Raw genomic sequence first — 25786 nt, 5'->3', positions numbered from 1 at the left:
CATTGGTCGCGGGAGCTGCCGGTTTCCCATCACTTCTCTTTCTGTGGCCCCCGGGGACATGAAATAATGGGATTGGCTGTTCGTGGCCCTGTTTCAATCTCCATACGATTTAGCCAATGAGAGCGTGAGTTATTTTTAGACGGAATTTGCATTGTAATGGCAGCTTGACATTAACCTCCAATCACAATTAAAGCCTGTGTAGCGGGCGGGGACTGTAACCCACTGCTTGCGACAGTATTGCTAAATAGCGAACTCTATGAAACAGCTCGGGCTTGCGGTTTCCATGCTATAATTGACCCTGTATTGCTATCCGTATGGAAGCAGATGTAGCATATCTCAGGCCGCTGCAGCAGGGGACCAGAGGCAGTCGTGCAGCGCAGACACTGAGAACTGTCATGTCAATTTCCACCAGCACTTTCCATACAGGGCCTTGCGAATTTCACATTTTTGCTCGAATCGAATATGGACCAAAAATTTGAATTGAATCACCGAATCATAACTATCAATAAAAAATGCTTACAATATTAGAAAATAAAGAACCTAGGACAATAATTAAGATGTTTACATGTTTTTGAATGAAAAATATAGCTGATATAATGCCCTGATCTACTGGAGCTTTAGCAACAACTATTTTGGAAAATAAAAAGTCAGATTCTAAATACAATAACTACAGAATTATAAAGGAGGTAATCAATGATTGATTACAATAAATTGCCCTTATTATTATTATTGTTTTATATAGCACCATCAAATTCCATAGCGCAGTACAGTGGGTAGACAGGACCTAACAAGTAGTATGTAACATAAATTGACTTACAGAGACAACAGGTGAGGAGGGCCCTGCTCAAACAAGCTTACAGTTATTGTTTGGGTTTTCATACATATATATATATATAGCAATTAATGGATAAGGATCCATTAATATATGTAATACCATCAAATTCCATAGCGCTGTACAATGGGTAGACGTGACATAAGTAGTATACAGCATACTTTGACTTACAGAAACAACATGTCATAGTGATTGTATTGAATCTGGCTGGATGTTTTTAAAAATAATTGTTGATACAGCTCCACAGACATAGACAGACAGACAGTCACACCTTTTCCAGGAAAATCTCACGCAGCTCCCTCGTCTGCTGCTCACGGTCCTCACTCACCTCCATGGTCTGAGCCCCTTCTAACGACGTCACATCCAGCACCCACACCAAGCGTACCGGGCCAGAGTGCGGCCTGACAGGGCCATGTTTGTTTCGGTTAATGTATGGAGGGGCAGGTCAATGGCGTGAAATGTTAAAATCTTGTTTTTCCAGTTGATTGGAGTGATTTGATTTGAAAAAATCCAACCTTCGCAGGGCCCTAGTTCATAGTTTTCTCTACTTTTTATAACATTCAGTTAAAGCTGTATTCATACATCTAGATCAGTGCTCCTCGGCCCTCTTGACACACCTGAGTAATACCTAAATCCTGGATGGTTAGGTGTGCCCTGAGGAGAGGGTTGAGTACTGATCTAGAAAATTTATAGAAACAATAACAACTTTCAAATTAAGAAAAATTAGATCATCAGTCCCATCTTAATTTTATAGACCTACACAATATGTATATATATATCTGAAAGTTTTTCACTTATTCCTTGGATTTACGATGGTTATACCAGAGGACAATTTGTGGCATGTTGTCACAACAGGTAAATCAGCTGATACGTGCCAAATACATACCTGTGAACGTTATGGCTCCGGGGGCAGGGAGCCCTCCCTTGCGGGATGGGGGCAGGGAGCCCTCCCTTGCGCGATGGGGGCAGGGAGCCCTCCCTTGCGGGATGGGGGCAGGGAGCCCTCCCTTGCGCGATGGGGGCAGGGAGCCCTCCCTTGCGCGATGGGGGCAGGGAGCCCTCCCTGATGTTGGTGGGCGTTCCTACTGACATCAAGGGACTCACAGTTGTTTAAGTGGGAAATGGACGGGGAGCGGATTGCAACTCTCACAAGCCAGTTTTTTTTTCGGTGCGACCTAGAGAAGCATCAGTTCTCCCAGAATCCCTGGCCGAAGCCTGGAGAGTTCCCAGGTATGGTCAAACCCTTCACCCAATAGCTGAAATTAGATATCAAACTTTATGCTAAGCTTTTAGCTACTAGCTTGCCATCTCTTGCACACCCAGACCCAGCTTCAGTTAACACTCAGATTTCTTTATATCCTTCAAGATTCCAGAATGGCTTCCAGGCGCTGCTTGTTGGTTTCTTTTGATGCAGAAAAGGCCTTTGATATGCTGCATTGGCCTTATATATATATATATATCACTAATGGTACCAACTCAAAGCTGTCCATTATGCCTATGTTCTGGCCCTTGAACCTCAGGTTGACTATTTGTAACCAATATAGCCATAGCCTGGCCCTGTTGGATGAGATGCAAACCATTGACATAAAACTTCTAGCTATCAAGTGTCTCTCACACTACACTTTCTGCATCTACATATAAGGGTGGGCTTAGTGTCCCAAACTTAGAACTAAACTACTTAGCAACTCATTTATCACAGATTTTGGCTTGACTTTGAAAATCACTACATTCAACCCCTATTATCTTTAGATGTTTGGTTGAAAGAATTCTCTAAGATTCAGTTGAACTTGCTAACACTTACAATCCAATCCCAGCTCTGACGTTCAACCCATCCACAAAAACATTTTTTTGCTATGACATTTTTCCTTTAAGTTCCTTTGTCACATAAGCCTTTGATATAAGGTACTAAAATTGGGGGAGTTGCGGTCACTACAGTTACCCCTGCATACAACACCAAAAAACCATGGATAGAGGGCTAATTTGGCACCACCAGCTTTTGTACTCTATTAAACTGGTATTTCTAAAGCTCTTTTCGTTGGAATTGTCAGCAAGTGTAATCTTGGTTTTTAGAAGATTTCTGTCACAATTGGGTTGGTGTGGGATATCGATGAGAAACTCGTTCATAAAAGTCAGTCACTGATTACTATCACCATAGCAACTAATGGCATCATCCAGTCAGCATTCCACCGGTTGATATTGTGACTGCTTTACGCTTTCCAGACTTTGCACCAGAATCACTTTTTATATGTAACTGACGTTTTATGTGTAACCGTTTACCAGCTACCTCCAGAAATCTTATCGCATACCTGCATATACCGGGGTGTGAATCAGTAAATACACATTCTTCTCTTTTATTGGACTTGGAACACAACACCCATTGTCTTCAATGATCCATCTTCCTACCTGTGTCATGGGTAAGTAGTGTGAAGTACAGGTATATTTAACTACAGTTCCCCTGTGTAGGGCAGTCGCTATGCAGAGGACATTAATGTCTTGGACAGAGTTTAAGTACACATATAACAGTAAAACTTTACTGGCTGATAAAGTAATAAAGCCATACCTCACGAAAAAGTAAGCTTCTGTTTCAGACATATCTGTTTACCAAGTACCAATGTCACCCTGCAGATAAATGCCCCATAAAGAAGATAAAGATTCCTTAAATGTAATAAATTACTTCAACTTGTCACACAAGGACACCAGGAGCAGCTCTGGGAGCCCCAGTGTCATCACAGGCATATAATGATCTTTGCTCCAAGATGTGGCTCCCAGCCTCTCCAAACAAAAGTATATTCCTGTGTCTATAAGTCTGCCTGCCTCTTAGACCTTAATTCAAACCGCTGGAAAAACAGTACACGTACCCAATGAAAGCAGTTTTCTGACTCTTGCCAATAAACTGGATATTATTAAGCTACAACCAAAGCAGAATTCGAACAAACCAAAAAGGGTCTCGACTAGTGGCAAACAGGAAGAGTATCACTAATGGCACAAAGCACAATAATAGATACAAACCATGGCCGGGCCATGCCAAGCAACAAAAATATGCTAAAATAGCCACTCCAACCATAAAACCAAATACAATAGTTTGCCATATGTTTACAAACTACAGCAATCCTGTCATTTTTTGCTACAATACAATGCTTTGTAGCACATTAACGCCCTCCGGTGGTAAGAGCTGGAACTATCTTTCATCAGCCCAACTCGTACACCCTACTTAATAGCTAGCTGCTGAATGCTTTGCATATCACTACCATCATGATTCACTTATAATGTGCATAATTAGTCATATGCATAGTATTGATTACGACTGTAAACTGAAGTTACCGATTTTAAGAAACGCAATTAATGCAAATATATTCACAAGTTCCCCTTTAATAACCGTGCATAGTGCTGAGGAAAAAGCATTTATTAGTGCGTATAAATTAAAGAAAAATATAATACAAGCAAGGCACTGTTAATGGATGTGCAGTACCAAGTAGAAACAATTCCAGCATTGGGACACACAATACGTTTATTTCAAACTATTAGTACATTTTATTTTTTTTAATCTCAGAGATTTGAAATAAGGCACCTAAAGAGACAATCAATCCATTTTGCGATAAATTTTGATAAATTTTTCTTTGATGAAAAATCACAATCACTATAAACACACTTACCTTGTCTGGAGCATTTTTTGCGTTAAGAGCTTCCACCGCTCTCCCATCTTTGCAAGCGGGCCGGTCCGAGTCAGCCTGGCCTGGTTTTCGGACGTTGCATTGCACAGTCCGAATGCTCCCACATTTCGGAGAAGCAGGCTGGCTCTTTGTATTGAGCAATGCACCCAGTGTGTACACGAAGCCCAGGTACCGCCTCACCCAGCATTTCCCCAATGGCAGTTTAGCCCGCTAACACAAGACATGCAAGGATTTAGGTTTTGAATAATCAGAATAAATAGAGCCATAGAACCATGTTACCTTCCATACTTTCTGATGAGGTGTTCAGGGACTTCTTTTTACTATTAAACTTTTTTTGCACTGATCTCATCAGGGAGCAGTGCAGCTTGACTAGGGCCACTCTCTAATAACATTGTAAAGCCATCACTGGGGTCCCTGCAATTTTTTTTTAATTTTTATATTTTTAACTTTTCTTTGAGGTCTTGGATGATAATTTGGATATCAGCTATGCAGTGCTGATAATCCATGAAAACACATATTCCTCCATTTTGTCACTGTTCTTATAAATTGTTCTTTGTGAAGTATAGCACACACTTCCCAATTTTTTTATTTTTTAAGAGGTGTTTGATTTTACTCAAACTCCAGGTTTTTTTTTGTTCTCAAACAGTCGCTTAGATTTTTCAGGATATTATTTCTTCACCCGTGGTGTATTAACTCACTTTGTATGTTACAGGGATCTATGGACCACTGAAACAATGTGTTAATTTTATCTGCAGTTATGAATGCCAATTCTGGAACTAATTCTTCTTATTTGTAGCAATTATACATCAATAATTACTAGTACTTGTTATGTCATATGTCAACAATAGTGAGTCCAGAAAACATAATATTTCTGGTGTTAAAGCTGTAAAGATATTCTAGGAAACATTGCGTTACGGTGTACACTCTTCAGTCTAAATGTTTTTTCTTTAACACACATAATTTTGGTTATATAGGATCCCTGTAAATAGTATTAAGTCTTGTTGTATTTATGCTTTTAAAAAGGTAACCTTTAGAAGTCTTCCAAATATTGCAAAGCCCCAAGGAATACCACCATCTGTCTGTAATAGTATTACATTTATTAAATACATTTTTTTATGTTTGAGAACAGACAAACCAGGGAATGAATGATGGAATCTGTATCTGACAGATAAGTCACCAAATCCAATTCAGTATTCCAAAATAAGTCCCACCAATAAGCCTACAACATATTTCCTGGAAGATAACATGCTCTGGTTTGTTGTCCATGCTTCCATTTTTTTTTTTCTCACTTCAGCCAGATCAGCTTGTCCCCCACATCAGCGTTGTATCCTTCTGCAAACTGCTTTCCAGGCAACTGAAAAAAACAAAAACACAAAACATGACATTAAACTGATCTTAAGTATGTAATCACAGTATGAAAACAACATTTACTATGTCCTGCACACATAACTTTACTGAGATGAATTCAGCGAGGGAATTGAACATGCATGGGATAGGCATAACGTTACCATGAACCCAAGACAAGACCAAGGACTGAGTAGACTGATTTCAGCCTGTTTATCAAGAAAACAGTGTAAAATAGAAGGGTCTGTCATCAAATTCACATACATATTGCAATTACTGGACTTATGCAGGTATATAAAAAAACCAAAGCAGATAACCCTTACCGATCTGTACTTATAGTATGCCGCATCATACTCTAAAGCCCCAATGGTGACTTCTGGAAGGTACCTCGGCAGGACTATCATACTTGCAATTTTGTCTTTGTCCTCCACCCTAAGGTACAATCACAATGACAGATGGACTTGAACTTCAGTGTGCACATGGATTGTTTGAAGGCATTCACAATACAACCTACATAACCCCACACTTATATAGTCCCTCTGGTTTATGTAGATGTGTAGAGCCAAATACCCAAACCTTAAAAAGCATAGTAATGCTAAAAGGTATTTACTTTAAACAAAAAAAAAAACTCGCCATCATTTTTTTTTATTTTTTTTTTAAACATAAAGCCGCCTCTAATCTAAAAGCTGGGATAATAAAACTTTAGCATCTCTGATCTCTGGGGGGGCTCCAAAAATATAAATATGCTTTCTAAAATGAGCTGTAGCTAAAGATAATAGAACAAAGCAGTTGAAGCACAACATACATCTACAGAAAAAGAAAGATGAAGCTCCTGCAGCCTAACATCCAACGCGTTGGGGAAGATTGTATGCAAATACTGGGGGGGGGGGGATTTATAGTCTGTTCTTGCCCCAACTCTGTGCCTGCACCCGCCATCCCAGTCATACACAGAAGTATTGCAGTTGCATATTAAAAATCACTGTAGTCTATTAATTATGAATGCAGTTGCCAGGGCAATGCAATATTCCACTATTTTATTTTACAGTTATATATGCAGCTGGCATACATTGAATCCAAAGAACTTTCCCAATGTGGATAGTAATAGAAACAGCTGTATGGATTTAATTGTCCCGTGACACATTATCCTATTTCCCATTTGCTTTTTAGCACCTCTCCACTGAGTTTGCCAATTGCCAACAGATGTAAAGACTTGGAGTTCTCACGGTACATCTCATTGGCAGCCAAAAGCTACAATTGTGTTGCAGAGGAGAGGGAAAATATCACATTTATCTATTAGCTGTGGATTTGGCCAATTTATACAACCGATATGTAAAATGCATTTTTTGCCAACGTAGAGCTTGGCACTAACTCTTGTGTAGGTGAAAGTTTTAACTTTTGTTAAGAGGCAGGTGGTGTGGCAGGGAAGATCCTTTAACATAATAGGAGCAGTGCCAGTCTACCTCCTACATGTAGCAGAAATCAGAGCATTTTCCTCATGTGCTACTTTACAGTATATTTACACAGTAGAAATACACCACAATTAACAGCAAACAACAAATTTCTTGTTAAGCAAATGAAGCCTAATATCACATACTCCACAAAGAAAAACTAAGTGCTCACAGCATGCGTAGGTGATGGAGGCTGATGTCATCTTGCTCTGTCCATGGGCCTTTGTCAAACTTTAGATATTCAATGTCTTCAACAACCTGCGAAAACAGAACACAAATAGTCATATAATGGCTTATTGTTAAATTAATCTTTTCTAAATCCTGTTTGTCCTGTCTCTTACCTTTTCCACATCCTGCGCTTCGCTCCCGGTGTACTGTAAAACCTCCGAAGTCTCTCTACACAAAGAAAGCAGGACAAAAAACGAATCAACAACTGCACACAAGAGAATGCGCAAGTATACAGAGTTACTTCCATACCATTCCAATCGCCTCACCTGATTTGTGGAAGGAAAGTGGTTTTGTAGACTTCCTCAATACTTTGAAGGTAAGACAAGGAAACTTTCTTCTCAGCAGCCTGCAGCAATGAAAACAAACAATATTACCAAGTGCCACGAGAGACAGATACAGAATGGAAAATAAAGCATGCACACAACGGAAGAACTGTGTGACATCAACTGGGTAACCAACGAACACAATCTATTTTACAGAATGGCTGTGGCACAAAAAATAAAACTCATTACATTTCCTTTCTCCATGATATTCTTGTGCACATCTGCAGATGGGACATCTATGTAAACTGCTAGGTGAGGAGGCAGGTACTCATCTATGCTCACACCCTTAATTTCATTGTAATGGGACAAGCCTGAAAGAAGCAAAAATATGTCAGGGGCCAGTATAACAATTTTTAGTAATATGTACAAGTAGGTGTGATTAGATTTAATCACAGCAAACTGCATGCGAAGCCTCACTCACATTGTTTCCGGATGTAACCATTCTTATACATGGCATCTAGGAACACAAAGTCACTGAATGGAGACCGTTCCAGTACTGCTCCTTGACCTGCGAGAAAGGACACTAATAGTTATTCTCATTAACGTAACAAAATGAGTGTTGGCCTTTCTGTTATTTGTATCTGTATTGGTGAATCAATGTTTTTTTATAGCAGTGCCAGTGATACTTAGTCATTCCCTAAAGCTTAAGGACAGTTTAACCCCTTGATGACAATTGCCGGTCCGGGCACGTCACGGAAATTCATGTCGATAACGACAAATGACGTGCCAGGACCGGCACGTCATTAAACGGGTGCAGAAAGCGATCTATTTTCGCTTTCTGCACCGAAACGGCGTTGCTGTAATGCCTCGACCTCGAGGCATTCAGCAACGCCATTATCGGCACAAAGGGGCCATCTCAACGATCGCCTCCTAAACTTAAATGGTGTCACTGGAATGCCTCGATCAGGAGGCATCCAGCGACACCAAACACTTACCTGGGGATGGACTGTGACCGCTCCGGAGAGCGGTCACAGCCGCAGCTGCCGGTGATCTTCGCCATCTGCAAGATGGCGGCGGTCCGGGAAAATTCAATAAAGAAAAACAATAAAGTCTAAAAAGTTCGCTAGACGGTCTCCAGACCCTCTAGAGAACTCTGGCTCCACTTGCAGGTTGAATATAGGTACTGCATTCAACCATGCAAGTCAATGGAGCTCAGCTTTCTAATCACAGTGTGATTAGAAAAAATAAATTAAAAATAAAATAAAATTAATAATAATTAGAAAAAAAAAATAGTAAAAAAACAGTAAAATTTAAAAATTATTTCCCACTGATGTCACTATCAGGGGAACCTTCAAGTTGAAAAAAAATGTTAAAAAAAAAAAAGGCAAAAAAATATATATATATATAAAAAATATATTTTTGTGAGCAAGTCCTAAAATTAGCATATTAGCTTAAAACAATTCTCGCATGGAAAGAGTTAAAATACTGGCATATTAAATGCCCATGGGGTGTCTACTTTTAAAAAATGTATGATTTGATGGGGTAAATTGAATTGGCCGGGTTCAACAAGGTCCCAATTAACACAGGGGGAAGGATGGCCACACATCTAATTTCCAATTAGAAAAATGCACACGTACCAAATGTGGCCTTTTAGTTCCCCCCAAAAATGACAAACCCATGCATGTGGGGTATCACTGTACTCAGGAGATGTTGCTGAACACATACTGGGGTGTCGTGTACCAGGAGCTGTAAATTCATACATAAAGTAGGTGTGTGGGGGGGAAAATACACACACAAAAATACTACTGCAAACTTTGAAAAAATGCTGGTGTAAAATGTGTGCATGCAAAGAGTTAAAATACCAGCATTTAAAATACCCTGGGGTGTCTAGTTTTCAAAAATATATGGTTTTGTTGGGCACACTGAAATGGCCCGGCTCAAAGATGTACCAAATAGGGCATGGGCAGTGGATCCCCAAATGCCAAAGTTCAACATTGAAAAATGTGCATGCCCCAAATGTGGCTCTTTTGCCCCCGAACAGCCAGGCAAAATCATTCATGTGGGGTATCACTGCACTCAGGAGATGTTGCTGAACACATATTGGGGTGTTTTGTGATAGTGACATATACCAGAACTTGTTTATTTATACCTAAAGTAAAATGTGTGTGAAAAAACAAATGCAAAAAAATTACTACCATAAAGTTTGACAAAGGCTGATGGTAGAATAAGTGCTTGGAAAGGGTTAAAATACCAGCATTTGGAATACCCTGGGCTGTCTAGTTTTCAAAAATATATGACTTGATGGGGTAAATTGCATTGGCCGGCTTCAAAGATACCCGAAATGGCACATGGGGGGGGGAAGAATTACCAGATTTGGAAAAAATGGCTTTGAAATAGCAAAACGCTACCTGTACTTATTGCTCCATAACGTGCAGAAAAAAGCAAAAAAACATAAAAACATTGAGTATTTCTAAACTCAGTTCTGGGGGGGGAGATATAGCCACCATTTTGCTTGGTCTAATGATTCTTGCCACTGGTTGACTGCTTGAAGCAGCCAATCACTGTCAGGAAAACAGCCCCATTCATATCAATAGGCCCCTTTGCCCGCGGTGTTCTGGCAGTCAGTTTATCACAGCGGAACACATCTGCAGCATGGATAATAGCTGGGGGAGTGATTCTGTGGAATCCTCCCATACATTTGTAAAGGGGGGGGTGACAGAAATGTAAAGGTACCTCTCAGCTATCATATGCATTAGAGTGCATACAAAGGCTGGAGTGTCCCTTTATTTAATTTGAGCAATTAAGACAAAAATGATCACATGGGAGTTGAATTATTAAGAATGGGTGAAGAGCAAGAAGAGAATGTGTGGCTGGTCTGTTTCACATGCCTCAAAGAAATCCTAGTGAGCTCTGAGCTATAGGAAAAAATCTGTTATTCTACATAAGGGTTATCTACACTGATGTTTATGTAATACCTGTGCTCAAAAGATGTTCAAGGGCATCAGAATATTGCATAAAGCGCATGCTGTACATCCAGAACTGCAGGCGATATGAGTTCCCATCAGGACATTTGGGGTCATCATAGAACTTTTCCAAACTACAGTTGCCATTAAATTTGCTCTCAAGGGCCTTTCCATCTCTTACACCTTTCTGTAGGAAATACACATCAGGTTCTGGGAAGTAGCGCATGCCTGGGAAAAAGAAAAAGAATTAAAGCATTTTAAAGAGCGATACAGTGAAAAACAAAACAATAAGAGACTCAAACACCCATGGCTCTAATAATATGTTGGCAAAAGACAGGAAATACGTATATACACGTACATTTTATTACATTAAATATTTATTTTATAACAGCCTACGTATAGTTCTCTTTACAGGGAGGGGTTCTACAGATGACGCACCAGGCGCGTCATTTGTTACATCACTGTGATCTATAGCCCAAGCGGATTGTCTACATCTGACTTCAGCGAACGTGGGTGCAGCCGCTGCCGGCGGCTCCACCCACCCTCACTGAACGGGGCTGGCACCGCCCACAAAGGTCATTGAGCGGCGCCGGCTGACTCACTTCTATTTCGAATCGACAGTGGTGGCATTTTAAGAAGCCGTCCCCGTTGATCCGAAATAGAATTGAGTCAGCTGGCAAGCACGACTCAGTGGCCTTCGTGGGCGGTGCCAGCCCTGTTCAATGAGGAGGGTGGGTGGAGCCACCGGCAGCAGCGGGGTTGTCTGCATCGCACAGACGCCGGAAAGGAGGTTCTAAGTCCCCTGCAGCGTCGCGGGGGATCTGGATCATAAAACCCAATTATAGGCGGCACAACCACTTTAAGCGGGGGGAAAGTGCGGCCTATAATAGGGTAATTAAGAAACTGTTCACACTGTTCACTGCATAGAACCCCTAATTTTGTGCCTTAATTATATGGACTTATCTTACCGCCCCATAAAATGTCTGTCTAGCACTAAACGTCTGTGTATATTTGTCCCACCCTAGATATAATATAACTTAGAGTTCTATTATTAAATAGAGCATTCTATAAATTCAAGGTTATGAAAACAAAAAATATCAAACTGTATGGAACATAATTCTGATTAAAATAAGTTGTTTCCAATTAAGTGGTTATATTGCACAAGATTTATATAAAGAGAGAGGCCACATAAGGTTTCTACTACAAGCAACTAATAATGCATTTCAGGTACGTATAGGAAAAGCACAGAGCTGTAGCCTTATGGGGGTGCTTATAAGAGGAGCTGCATAGCATGGAATTTAACTTGCGTTTAGATTCCATTGCTCCATTTTAATGGAGAAAACAGTGATAATCATGTTTAGGCGATTTGCAGTTTAGTCAACACAGATGAATGTAGCGAGTTTGTGGACACAAATACTACCATACTAATCGTGTCTATAGGTCCATGTCTAGTACACGGTCATAAAAAAATATGCAGCTAAGTGTACTTAGTCACAGTTACCAAGACAACACATTTGCTTGCCTTGAGTGGTACCAATTGACAAAAAACTCTGATTTAATTTAATGTGATCTTAAACAATAATGTTCTATATACAAGTACAAACATGACCTAATGACCTATAATTGGCTACACCAGGGCATGCTCCTAAAACACAAGGCTGTACCAATTGATTGGAGGGTAGCCTATACAGAAAGAGAAAAAACTTGTATTTAATTATTAAGTAAAACAAACAAAAACAACTTACTTTAAATATAATAAAGGAACAAATATGCTTTACAGAAACGGTCTTGGTTGTAATGGAACAACTAAGGGATCTTAATTTGTATAGCCTGGACGAGAGAGGAGAGATGCAATAGAACCATTTAAATACGTATCCTCGATATGGGACTAGACCAAAGACCGATAAGGGTTTGAATCAATCACTTACATCAGGAAAAATGGGCAGATCGAATGGTTCTTATCTGCTGTCAAATGTTATGGTTCAGCGTACGAGTTAAGGGCTTTTCACTTCAGAGACCTCACTCACTCACTCACTCACTGTTTGGTCTCCCGAGTTTTGAGAGTTTTATGCAGCTGTATTTGAAACATCCAGCACCCCTTGTAAAACTTAATTGATAAAATCTTTAAAAAATAACTAAAAGCACACACTGGTCATGGATATACATTACAGCCTAGACAATTTCTTTTTAGTAAAATTGTTTCCTTCATTATATATAAAATGGCTTTTTTTTACTATATAAATTAAATAAGTTTTACCTTTCTGAATATGCTACCCTCTAATCAATTGGTAGAGTTTTTTTCCATGATGCTGCATTTTCGCAGTTCTAATAGCAGGCCTCCTCTTACAGTTGGCCGTTTACTAGCCAGAGCATGACGCTGACTGACAACATAAGCTAAGACAGCCCTGCACCCGAAACGGGACCATATGTTACCTCCTGGGGAACGTGGCTGTTTCTCTAGCGCTCATCACCAGTGTCTAAAATGGCCTGGTCGCCTTCCCTGTTTTGTTCCCAGCATTAGCCGCCCCATTTGCCAGTTCCCTGACACAACAGATCTGAAGTTCTCAAAAACTACCTACTGAGCCCAAATATGAAGTCTTCCTACAAGGGTAAAGAAAGTCAGATGGAAGGGCTGACAGTGCAGTTAGTTCCCCTAAAGATCTCAAATTGTCAGTATGCAGATGTGTATAACAAATTACATTAGTAAAGACACTGCTTAAAAAGTGTTACACATTAAGGCACATGGGCCCTTTATATTTCTTTATGTTTGGTATCACAAATCGTGTGGACAGTAAGGATAAATCTCACCCAGTCTCTCTGCCAGCTGCTGTGCTAGCTTCCCTTTGCCAGAAGCCAAGTTCCCATCAACGGTGATAATTTTGCTGTGTTCTCCAAACCTCTTGGAGCTCCTCTCGCCAAGTACGTATGCCCAGTAGCCATACCTAAGTTCGTTTCTGGAGGTAATATGAAGCTGAGCCTGTGAAAGGAAAGTCATTGAGATATGAACAATTATAGATGGGCATCAATCAACCGCTTCTGTTCACAAGCTACAAACCTCTCAGTAGGTACCATGGGCAAACGAAGAGCAAATACTCCAAGGTATACTATGGCCACTGAAGGCTACATACAGTAGCATCACACGCCCTTTATGGGAACATGACATTTAGGATGTGCCATCACACACCATTTATGGGAATGCAACATTTTAGGATGTGCCAGTTAGTTTAATCTGCTTTGTTATGTAAACAAATATTTATACATAAATATGCAGGTTATGGCATAATTCTGTGCCTTGTAATTTACAATCTTCACACATAACCCCGATTGTGGAAAATGAAGACCAATATGGGCGGCCAAAGGTTACTTGCAGCTATCCTTGCACGCAGCAATTACTCTAAAATGATACAATCTTATCGCAAGCGTTTAGTGAAGGTGTCAGTCGAAAAGACAAGCAAGTCACATTGCTAAAGGACATCCCAAGTAACAAAAACGGGCGAATACAATTAAACATATCATAGCAATAATAAGAATGCCGTAATAAATCCCTCACCACATTTTGGGCCCCGGGACTCCCGGTCAATTTCCAACCGCGGACGGCAACTCTTAAAAACATCTCTCTGCCCTTCCCGGGATAACCTGCGCCGGGGTCCTTTCTACTTCAGTCGCATAATATGACATCACAGTGCTTACCGTGAGCTGCCTGATTACACGAGGACGAGCTGTGGGAAATACTGTCGTGCGCCACCTGCTGGCGCGCTGTGGGGTTGGATTTGTTTTAGCATCAGTCTGTGGTGACATTTTTCAATGTGACCCGGTTTTGGTGCATCTTAACCATGTGTCACTGGTCCTCTGATTTACACTTTGATTCTGCAAGTTTGCCTAGAATCACTACTAAATCTAAACTTACACTATATGGACAAAAGTATTGGGACACCTGACCAACAGGGACTGCGATGCCATTGCATTCTAAATACATATATATTAATATGTAGTTGATCCCCCCCCATTGCAGCTATAACAGCTTCCACTCCCCTGGGAAGGCTTTCCACGAGATTTCAGAGTGTTTCTGTGCAAATTGTTGCCCAATGATCCAGTAGAGCATTTGTGAGGTCACGCGCTGACGTTAGATGAGAAGGCCTGGCTCACTATCATCACAACGGTGAGCTCGCCCCTGATCTTAATTTGCCCACTACTTCCTGCTCAGACCGCACCTCTTCCACTGTAAACTCCACCTTTTCACTCTAAAGGTTCACCGTTTCCTGTATATGTGTGGATACCCAGTATCTACTTTGTTTTTTGTGCACCATTTTAAATGTTTTATCTATTATTTTAAGAGATAATAATCTTTAATTAAAATAATGAAGAGTGTAAATTTAACCATTTTTACCAAGATCAGTCATCCATGTGTCACGATCCCGGCCGGCGTGCATCGCAAGGGTGCTCACAGCGTCCCGCTCCCGTTCGGAGCGCGTCGCCCGAGTACCCGTTGCGACGGGATCTCATACGGAGCGTGTCGCCCGAGTACCCGCGGCGTCATGTTCAGTGCTCAGTTGTTCTTACAACTAAGCTGTATGTTTACCTGTTGCCCAAACCCTCTCTGCCTGATACCCGGTGCCGACCTCTGCTTGCCTTGTGACCTTGTTGACCTCTCTGCTCCTGACCCGGATTGCCTGACCCTTCTCTGCCTGATACCCGGTGCCGACCTCTGCTTGCCTTGTGACCTTGTTGACCTCTCTGCTCCTAACCCGGATTGCCTGACCCTTCTCTGCCTGATACCCGGTGCCGACCACTGCTTGTCTTGTGACCTTGTTGACCTCTCTGCTCCTGACCCGGATTGCCTGACCCTTCTCTGCCTGATACCCGGTGCCGACCTTTGCTTGCCTAGTGACCGCGCTCTCCCGCATCCTGGTTTCCTCACCTGTACCAACGTAATACCATGTCAACTATACTAGAAAGATTACAGATGCTCAAATTGGTTGAATTAGCAATCGCTGTTACTGTACATTCACACACCATTTGCACCATACACAATGTGCCATCTTTGTCCCCAAACAGCCCCCGAGCCAGACCAAATATATTCAATGTGTGCCAGTGTGGCACCCCCCTGATGAGAGGCACCTGGAATCTTGGGTCAATCTGCTCTTTCTATGGGGCAGGAAAGCAGCCTTTAGCCATGCCCCCCCCCAATTACTTTACCACTCCCATACAGTGGGTCTCGTCAGGTAGGTTTTTGCAAACATCTATGATATGATTTCAAAATAACAGCTGAACTGGCAATTATTTTTCATTCTTTAATATTAGCCCCTGCTGCCAATATATATATATATATAAATATTAGACCCTGCTGCCGATATATAGAAATATTACACCCTGCTTCCTATATATATTAATATTAGCCCCTGCTGGGGATATATATTAATATTAGACCCTGCTGCGGATATATACTTATATTATACCCTGCTGCCGATATATATTAATATTAGACCCTGCTGCCAATATATATAAATATTAAACCCTGCTGCCAATATATATAAATATTAGCCCCTGCTGACAAAACATATATAAATATTTGCCCCTGCTGCCAATATATATATAAATATTTTCCCCTGCTGCCAATAAAAATATAAATATTTGCCCCTGCTGCCAATATATATATATAAATATTAGACCCTGTTGCCAATATATTTTATAGTGAAAAAATTGGACCCTACCCAAGCATTTCTTTGGGCCCCGCTCAATGCTCCCTTGCATGCAATCACTCCCTCCGCTACCATACCAAAAAAAAAATATTTGCCACACTGACTGCAGATCAGGGGAAGACAGTGAGAGTCAGTCCTTCTGACTGCACCATGACATTGAGAGGTCCTCTCCCCTGTAATCATCCCTTTGTCCCCTCATTCACTAAACCATACCGCTCTTTTACTTACACCCTGTAGTTCAGGTATAGATCAAATAAACAACACATGGAAACAGTACATGCAACTGAATAAGACAAAAAAAAACCTTTTATTTGCAGGTATACATAAATAATGTATGGAAACATACATTGCAGGTATAAACCAACCGAACACATAAACCCAGTATTGCAGTTATAGATCAACTGGAAATCACATATAAACTCAGCACTGAAGGTATAGATCAAATAAACAACACATGGAAACAGCACTCCAGGTATTGATCAATTGAATAAGACATACAAATCATATATTTGCAGGTAAACATAAATAATGAATGAAAACATAGCAGATACAGATCCACATAATGACACAAAACCTAGCTTTGCAGGTATATATGAATTGGAATTCACATAAAAACTCTGCATTAAAGGTATAGATAAAACCCCCTAAATTACAGGCATAGATCACAGGTCGCACACCCCAAAACCAACCCTGGTGTCCACATTGCCCACATAGAACCCGACCAGCACCAAGATAACATTAACAAATTAGTCGAGAGTGAGCCAACTTTGTCCCCAAACAGCCCAGCGTGAGCCAATTTTGTCCCCAAACAGCCCGCCCTGACACCAGTACAGGCTCTGCAACACCGACACCCAAACACACACACCAGGACAGGCTCTGCCACACAGATACCAGGACAGGCTCTGCCACACTGACACCCAGACACACACACCAGGACACCTCTGCCACACCGACACCCAAACACACACACGCCAGGACAGGCTCTGCCACACGGACACCCAAACACACACACACCAGTACAGGCTCTGCCACACCGACACCCAAACACACACACACACACACACACACACACCAGGACAGGCCCTGCCACACAAACAGCCAAACACACACACACACACACACCAGGACAGGCTCTGCCACACAGACACCCACACACACACACACACACACCAGGACAGGCCCTGCCACACAGACAGCCAAACACACACACCAGAACAGGCCCTGCCACATCAACACACACACACACACACCAGGACAGGCTCTGCCACACAGACAGCCAAACACACACACACACCAGGACAGGCTCTGCCACACTGACACCCACATCCAAAATGCTTTCCACACTGGTTTGCTGTTTGTTTGTTTTTCCCCCTTGTGTATTGATGCCCCAGCCAGCCTCCCTTTGGTTTTAATGTATTTCCCCCCACACCCTTGTGTATTGCCCCATGTGGATTTGTGCCCCCAGCCAGCCCCCTTTGTACATTATGCCCCTTGTGTATTGCCCCATGTGGATTTGTGCCCCCAGCCAGCCCCCTTTGTACATTATGCCCCAACACCCTTGTGTATTGAGTTATGTGATGTCCCCAGCCAGCCCCCCTCCCTTGTGTATTGATGCCCTCCTTTGCATTGTTAATGACCCATGTATATTGAACCCAGCCACCCACCCCCCACCTTTGTGTATTGATTTATGTGGTGCCCCAACCACCCTGTTGTGTACTTATACCCCCTAGCCACCCCCATTTTGTATTTAATTGTTGTCCCAATGCAGCCCCCCCCCTTTGAATATGGCTCCCCTTCCTCCTATTACCCCAACTTTTTATTTTTTTTAATACTTACGTTTTTGCCGCATCCTTCACTGCTGCTGTCCTCCAACGTGCTCTTCTACCTGTCACGAGGAACTGTTCCGTGTGACTCCGCCCCCTTGAGTGGCCCATCACATTGACGATGTGACATGCCGCTCAAGGGGGCGGAGTCACACGGAACAGGACACTGGGCGGCACTGTGCAGGCACGCTGGCCGCTTAAGACTTTTAAAGCGGCCAGCGTGTCTTACCGCCGCTTAAGGACTCACAGCCACATCGGCTGCAATGGCATCTCGGTGTGCCGGCCAGTTCGGCCGGCCCACCGCGGATTCTACGGGTATTAAAGACGGCCCTGGCGTGGCCGAATCGGCCACTTAAATGGGCGGCCGCGCGGCCGTTTAATGTACATTCAGGACGGCCTGGGGGGCAATTGCCCCCCTGCCCAGCCCGCCCCTGCGTCTATTAAAAAAATAAAATAAAAGACGGCGCCGACGCCACTGCACCTCCCTCTTGGTACTTGCCTGTACTTAGCATTAAGGAGACCATTAACTCTGACCAAATCCCCAACAACATTTGCAGTAATGCACCCCCAAACTTACAAGCAACTTCCATCATATTTCACAGTTGCCTGCAAACACTCGTTCTAGTACAGAGTTCTACAGAGAACAAACTGCATTCTGCTACAGCCAAATATTTCAAATTGTGACTCAATGCAGAGCACCTGCTGCCATTTTTCTGCACCCCAGTTCCTGTATTTTAGTGAATAGTTGAGTTGCTTGGCCTTGTTTCCAAATTGAAGGGATTGGGGTTTTTTTTACCGTTAGTCTTCCATTAAGACCACTTCTGACTTCTCCAGAAAGTAGATGGATATACCAGTATCCCAATGTTTTCTGCTGATGGCACTGTTTGACATATTTTGAGTGGCAAGGAAAGTAAGAATGATATGTCTTAAATTTACTATGCTGCTTCCTTGGCCGATCACTGTGTCTATGGTCCCCAAGATTGCCCCGTTTCATTGTGCTTCTTCCAAAGAGCTTTGAAAGAACATTTGGAAACCTTTGTCCCCTCAAATTTTTGCTTGGGATAGACTTGCGGATGCAGTGTAACTACCTTGTGTCTTGTTGCTGTGCTCAGTCTTGCCATGGTGTGTGACTTTTGACATTAAACCTTCTTTAGCAACCTCACCTTGTTGGTGAGTTTGACTGTTTCTTACTCAGTGTTATTTTCCCTACACAGCTATTTCTGTTTCATTTTAAAGATTTTGTTTCAACCCACATGTTAAGCTGATGATCATTAGTAGCAATTAAGTATTTAATTAAACAATTATACCAAACTGTATGGCTATGAAATCCATGACTTTGTGCTTGTTTACCTGGAAGAATTGATGTTGTTTTAAAGGTCACACCAAATTTTGATTTGATTTAAAATTTACTCCTGTTTACTCACTCTTCTCTATGTTTTCTTACATGATAACAATACAATATTACCATGTCTTTTTTTTTTTTATAAGAACATTCTTACTTTTTGCCTAAAACTGTTGCACAGGACATCAGCAACCTTTTTGTCAGAAATCACAGCTATATCCCTTGGTCTTGCCCATTGTGATGAATGACTAAGGGAACTTGGCCTATAAATTATCTAATATTTATACCCTGTTACAAGAAGTCAGAGTTGAACAATTTCCTGTTCCTAGTCACCCAGGTGTACTGCAAAATGTAAAATATCAATGGGAACATGCTTCAAATATTCATAGGGGTGCCAATAATTGCGGCACACATATATTTCACAATTTTTGGTTTTTTTTTGATAAACCTGTGTTGTGTTTGCAATTGTTTGATATCCATGAGAGCAGAATATTTTTGTGCATTGTTTAACCCCTTAATGACAAAATGCATTGTTTTCAATGGGTTTAGGGACCGCCCATTGTCCTTAAGGGGTTAAAGAAAAGATCAAAAGGTTAAACAATAAAGTTTTTCACAACCACAAATCTTTGCACATATTTACCAAGCATGCCAATATTTGCGGAGGGCACTGTGCATATAAACAATTATAATTTTGAGAAGCAGAGGAAGGCTGCATCTGCCAAACCTCTAGGGAAGTACCCAATCCCTTGTGCAGTGACTAGTATTCATGCTTCATATCCATCTATTACAGATGGAAAATACATGGAGGCATAATTAAGCTGTCTGCAGCTGGTAACTTGAAGAGAACATCCTAGAACTGAGGTGTCAACTGAAGGTGCCTGAATAATTCATACAGATTGTCAGACTGTTTGTGTGAGCTTTTACTGGAAACAGGCGGATCTGGATGCGAACACTTTTAATTTTGATCAGTGCTATACATTACAATAATGGTCAGCTGTGGAAAAGAGGTAATTCATAACCATATGAAATGGCGTGAAGTTTTTGGAGTACAGAGCCCTTGGGGTTTTAGTTGATGCCCAGGAAGTCAATGTGCCGTACTGCCCTTTTAATGCCCAACATGTGTAGCCCTGGTGGCTGAATAGAAGAATGAAGATAAAGCCCAGTGGATTTTGTTTGCTTTATTTTAAACATCATAATGGGACCACAGGTATCGATAAGTTTTAAAATTGACAAGCACTCACTGCACTTTTAATGCACAGATAATGTAGATACCAAAGGCTTTTGCAGTTAAGTTGGATATATTTATTTTGATAGCTGAATTGTGCAGGCCAAGTGGATCAAGAACTGTTATAACAATAACTCCTAAATGCAACTTGGATGTAGAGAATGTGCCATGACCAGTACCAGATTAACAGTGGTCAACACAGAGCAATTGCTCCAGGGCACCTCCGTTCTGAGAGACCCATACTCCCCATGATCCCATGAAGAGGTGATCCGGTCCCTTGATGTGCCCCCCATCGGGCAGGACTGGCAATGATGCTCCCTCACTGACACTGAAAACTGAAATCAATTCCCAGAGGGAGATACAGGCCACACTACTTACAGGATATTTTCTTTAGAAAAAAAGTGTAGTAATACCTGGGTATGATGATAACCCACCAATATGTTTTTTCTCACCCCCATGTGGTGGCAGGAGAGTGTCTGTGCTTTGTACAGAATACAGTCGTAAAGTCTCTGGAATATATTTGGAGGTTCCATTTCGTTCTTTCTTTTATGAATATGGCTATATTTCACATAATTCCTGCCAACCAGTAAATTGGAATTGAGTGTAGATATATTGTGCCCCTATTTTTAACAGGGCTACATTCTTATGGTCTGCAAAGAATAGTTATAAGGGTGAAAGTAACACTGCCTATCACTACACAGGTTAAAGATACACATTACAAGCAGTGGTTTTAATGTCACCATATTTGATAGCCCTCTGAAGAGCTTCACAGCTCTGTGTTACATTCACAAGCTCTCAGTGTCCCGTTCTTGTCTTACATACACATCAGCACCTCTATGCAGAACGATAGCTCTGACCTCGTGCCCTTCCTCATTCAATCTCTATCTTCAGATAAAGGCTGAGCATTACGAGACACCGACACCACTCATGAAAAAAGTCCAGTCGGAACACCGCAGATGCATTTCGACAGATTCGGTAATGACCACATAATTATTACAGCATGCTTAGTCCTCTACATGCATGTCTAACACATGTATTCATGTGTACTAAGTTATATAATGTTTAGATAATATATGTTGAGTAGCATGAACTAAATGTACCCTACTTTATATTTTTACAGGATCAGAATGTATTTCTCCTTTCTTAATCTGCTAGTCTGTGTTTATTTTTACCCCCTGTATTCCTGCTCTCGCCTGTTTAACCTGCTTACTTTTTCTTCCATCACACTTTGTTCTTTTTTCTACCTCATACTCTTAATGCCACCATCTATCAGTGCATATTCTTCCTTTGCTCTATGCACATATCATTGCTTTTGTGACTCAAGTTCCTTCTTTGCGAATTGCTCGGGGACAAACTTGTCAACCTCACTAGTCCTTCCTCCACTAAATACAGAGTTCCTGGATCTCTCTACCTGCTCATTGGAAACTATACCATCACTGCACAACCTCTGGAGACTCCATACACTACTTCTGGCACAGAATCACATTAAAGAAGTGAAACGTAGACAGTGGAGGGGGTTGCAGAGTATACAGACCCTAAATCTAAATGGGAACCATATAAGAGAGCTGAATGACAGTTTCTCCTGGGGCTTGGATTGGCTCACTCATCTTTTGCTTGCTTACAACCAGCTGCATACTCTGCAGGGACTCATCTTTCAGCATCTTCAGAGTCTGGAATTTTTGGACCTTCAGGGAAACCTCCTTTCTAGCATTCAAGTCGGTTCATTGAGACCCCTAACTCAGCTCCGTCGTCTACAGCTCCAAAACAACTTACTCCAGAGCTTGCAGAATAATGACTTTTCTGTGCTGCAAAAGCTAGAATGTCTGGACTTGTCTGGAAACCAGATCCAAGCTCTACCACCATTTGTGTTTGCACCACTCCTATCCCTCACTTTGCTCAACTTACAAAGTAACAAGTTGCGTCACCTCCGCTTTCAGACGTTGCGCAGTTTACCAGCACCCGGAACAATCATCTTGCTCTCCCGCAATCCGTGGGAATGTGACTGTGATTTGCAGCGTGTATTTGGGAAATTAGGTGGAGTGCAAAGACTAAGCCTGCAAGACAGCGAGGAACTATATTGCTCAGAGCCTCCTGCACTTAAAGGGAGGCACCTAACATCTCTGGACACACGTCTCTGTGTAGCCGAAACAGTTACTGTTCTGGTCATCACCCTGACTATAGTTGTCACTGTAGTTGGAGCCATAGTTGCTGCAGAGAGGAACAGGAAAAAAAGCCCCAGTAGCCGACATAGTCAAATGTTTGCACAGGACTGATGCTGATGAGATTTGGCAAGAAGAAATATGAAACCTGGAGTAACAATGAAAATCAAATTGTTTTCATTGTCATGCTGTTGCTGAGCCCCCCATAGTTTAAACCAGAAATAATTTAACTCTGAGACAAGCCGCACTTATTAAAAATCGAATTTTTGATACTTTTGTCTCTATGGCCTTATGTTAGAGCACTAAAAGTTCCCCAACAGGAACAAGTGTCTTCATAATGCATAATTAAATCTGTGAATTAAAGTTTTCCAAGTCGCTGTTTGCTGTATGAGACACCACTAACATACACCTAATGCATGAAACACAGAGAAAGAGTGCCCGGGGCAAACATACGGACTGGCAGCTTACAGCTTAGTGCACTAGAATACTTTACTCTCTTAAAAAGTGCTAATCATCAATAATTGGTGATAAGACCCCTTTAATAACACTGCACTATAACGCATTATCAATAACCTCCGATGTGTGCATCAAGAGTTTCAAAACTGACCTTCAGGGTTTGCAGTCATAGGCAAAGGTGGGTACCCAGAAAAACTTACTCTGCTACTAAGTTTGAAAAGCAGTCTTATCACCATAGCAACCAGAGTAATATACCTGCTGGTCAGACTGTTCCATTTGTTGCTATGGCGATGAGACCACTTAAAATGTTGTACATACACATAGGATGTGAGCCACGTACATCGGAGGTTTGCATATAAAAATACCTTACACTAATATTAATCGGACTTCTAACTGGATTGTAGCACCGTTCTAAAGGGTAAAAGATATCGGTAGATTTGCAGAAGGAGAGTCCGGTGATTCTGTGCAGGAGCATCAGCAGGACCACCAATGTCAGCAGGATCGCCCCCCGGGGAAGGTAAGTTCCCTGGTATGGGAGTCAGGTGCTTATCTAGTAGACTGGGCCAAGGTAACAGAGCTAGAAGCCTACGGGACATACCGATGCCAAATACCCAGCTATACATATAACAATATATCCTGTAAAGCCCAGAGCCGCTTCAAAAACGAAACTGCAAATATATTTCAAAGATTACTTTTAAACTGAGATCAGCTAACAAAATGGTGGCAGTTCCCCTTTAACACAGCCTGGCACTTTTAACCAGGACTACCGATCCGCTACTGATGGACTACACCTCCCGTCATCCTCCAATCAAGTGGCCGGTAGGGGCTCATCCGCGTTGCATGTGACTCGTAGTCATGGAAAGATGGGATAAGAACCAGACAGGAGAACAGAAAGAGACAGTGAAGGGTCATGGAGTATAAAGTAAACTGATGGATTTGTGCACACGGCTTACCGCCGGGGTCACAGCGGGTACATCCGGCAGCGACATGGAGCGAGTTGGGTGTACGAGGAAAGAGACTGAGGTGGAGGTCGCCGGGCGCGGGGACGCTGAGGTGGAGGTCGCCGGAGGCGTTGTGGGGTGCCGCGCCGGGGAGCCCGGCCTTGGTCCGGTGGGGTGCCGCGCCGGGGAGCCCGGCCTGGGTCCGGTGGGGTGCCGCGCCGGGGAGGACTATAGAGTTAGGAGAAGCTGCGTGGTTTTATCTGAGTCAAGAGGAAGCGGTGTGAATATTGGGTCACCGGGGAGTGAAGAGATCGAGGCGCCAGCAGCGCCTTCGGAGCTCACAGCAGGGCAGAGTTCAGACACTGATGCTTTAGGGGTCTGCAGCACGGACGGCGATGCAGAGGAAGACGGGGTTGATGACCAATGTGAGAAGCTACAGGAGTTTTGGATGAAATATGATTACTTTGCCGCCGATGACACTCAGGTATGTAGAGGAAGAAGTACAGCCAAAACTGCTGTATATTAAAGGGAAAAACTCTGCATCGATATATATATATATTACAAACAAAATCGAGAAAACCAATAATATTCTCTCATTTGCCTGAACAAACTACTTATAAAATTTAAAGTGCAGATCATTTAATAAAAATTAGATTCAATTTTTTTGCATAGTAAGGAGAAACATAACTTTCGTGTCTTTTATAATTAATGTAACAACAATATAAATAACAGCTTCACTAATCCGACAATAATAATAATAATTAATGAAGTACATGGCGGATGAAGAAACATGTGACCGTGCAAACTAATACACCTGGAGAACCACCAAGCAACAAGTTGTACAGCCTTGGATGCTGGAGTTATGGCAAGTAGACCTGTTTGTAAAACAAAAATATACAAAATAATTTAACCCCTTCAATCCCGGAGAAATTTTGCCATTTTTGCGCTATGTCGGTTCAGCGATGATTCTCTTTTACTGTGAATAGTGTACCCATATAAACTATATATTGTTTTTTCAAGGAGAGATAGAGCTTTCTTTTGATACCATAGTTGGATGATTAGCTGAAAATTTAGAATTAGAAATTTAGTAAAAAGTAGCAAGAATTAGAAAAAAAAATCTGTTTTTTTCATTTTCCCTCTGAATCCTCACAAAATTAGGTAAAAAGACAGAAAATTCCATCCAGATTTATCCATTTAGGTGTCCTGTAGATGTCGATGTGCCCAAAGTGCCCGTTCCCGGCCGCCTAAGTTGATCGCGGCCGGCCGGCAGTTTTGCTCTAAGTCCCCGTTTTTGGCAGGTCAAGTTGCTTGAGAAACCCTGGAAGTCAATGAGGTCGGATTTGCCGGCCGCATCCGACCCTCGCTCCATCGAAGTCGGCATGCCTTGCCGGA

The 25786-nt window shown here is 41.9% G+C and overlaps 3 protein-coding genes across 3 annotated transcripts in view; 2 read left to right on the top strand and 1 right to left on the bottom strand.

Moving 5' to 3' along the window:
• Nucleotides 1–5788: 5788 nt before the first annotated feature.
• On the bottom strand, nucleotides 5789–14547 carry LOC149290619 (NADH dehydrogenase [ubiquinone] 1 alpha subcomplex subunit 10, mitochondrial-like). Its single transcript, XM_089488423.1, has 10 exons — nucleotides 14440–14547; nucleotides 13558–13726; nucleotides 10762–10977; nucleotides 8268–8354; nucleotides 8036–8157; nucleotides 7790–7869; nucleotides 7637–7691; nucleotides 7468–7553; nucleotides 6171–6279; nucleotides 5789–5857 (listed from the first exon to the last, which is right to left on the bottom strand). The coding sequence occupies exons 1-10, from the start codon at nucleotides 14545–14547 to the stop codon at nucleotides 5789–5791; spliced, it is 1101 nt and encodes a 366-aa protein (XP_089344549.1).
• Nucleotides 14548–21794: 7247 nt separating this feature from the next.
• On the top strand, nucleotides 21795–23111 carry LOC149290618 (uncharacterized). Its single transcript, XM_089488422.1, has 2 exons — nucleotides 21795–21813; nucleotides 22231–23111. The coding sequence occupies exons 1-2, from the start codon at nucleotides 21795–21797 to the stop codon at nucleotides 23109–23111; spliced, it is 900 nt and encodes a 299-aa protein (XP_089344548.1).
• Nucleotides 23112–24440: 1329 nt separating this feature from the next.
• The window catches only part of PRMT2 (protein arginine methyltransferase 2), an 18062-nt gene continuing 16716 nt past the window's right edge, over nucleotides 24441–25786 (top strand). Inside the window, exon 1 of the mRNA XM_089488421.1 lies at nucleotides 24441–24878. Coding sequence (XP_089344547.1) covers nucleotides 24441–24878 — 438 coding nt within the window. The remainder of the gene's footprint in view (nucleotides 24879–25786) is intronic.

The sequence above is a fragment of the Sceloporus occidentalis genome, unplaced genomic scaffold (genome assembly GCF_023333645.1).
Source record: "Sceloporus occidentalis isolate IW3139 unplaced genomic scaffold, rSceOcc1.0.p SCAF_38, whole genome shotgun sequence".
NCBI lineage: Eukaryota > Metazoa > Chordata > Lepidosauria > Squamata > Phrynosomatidae > Sceloporus > Sceloporus occidentalis.
Note: the sequence above shows the minus strand (reverse complement) of the source record. Positions and strands in the feature narration are given on the sequence as shown.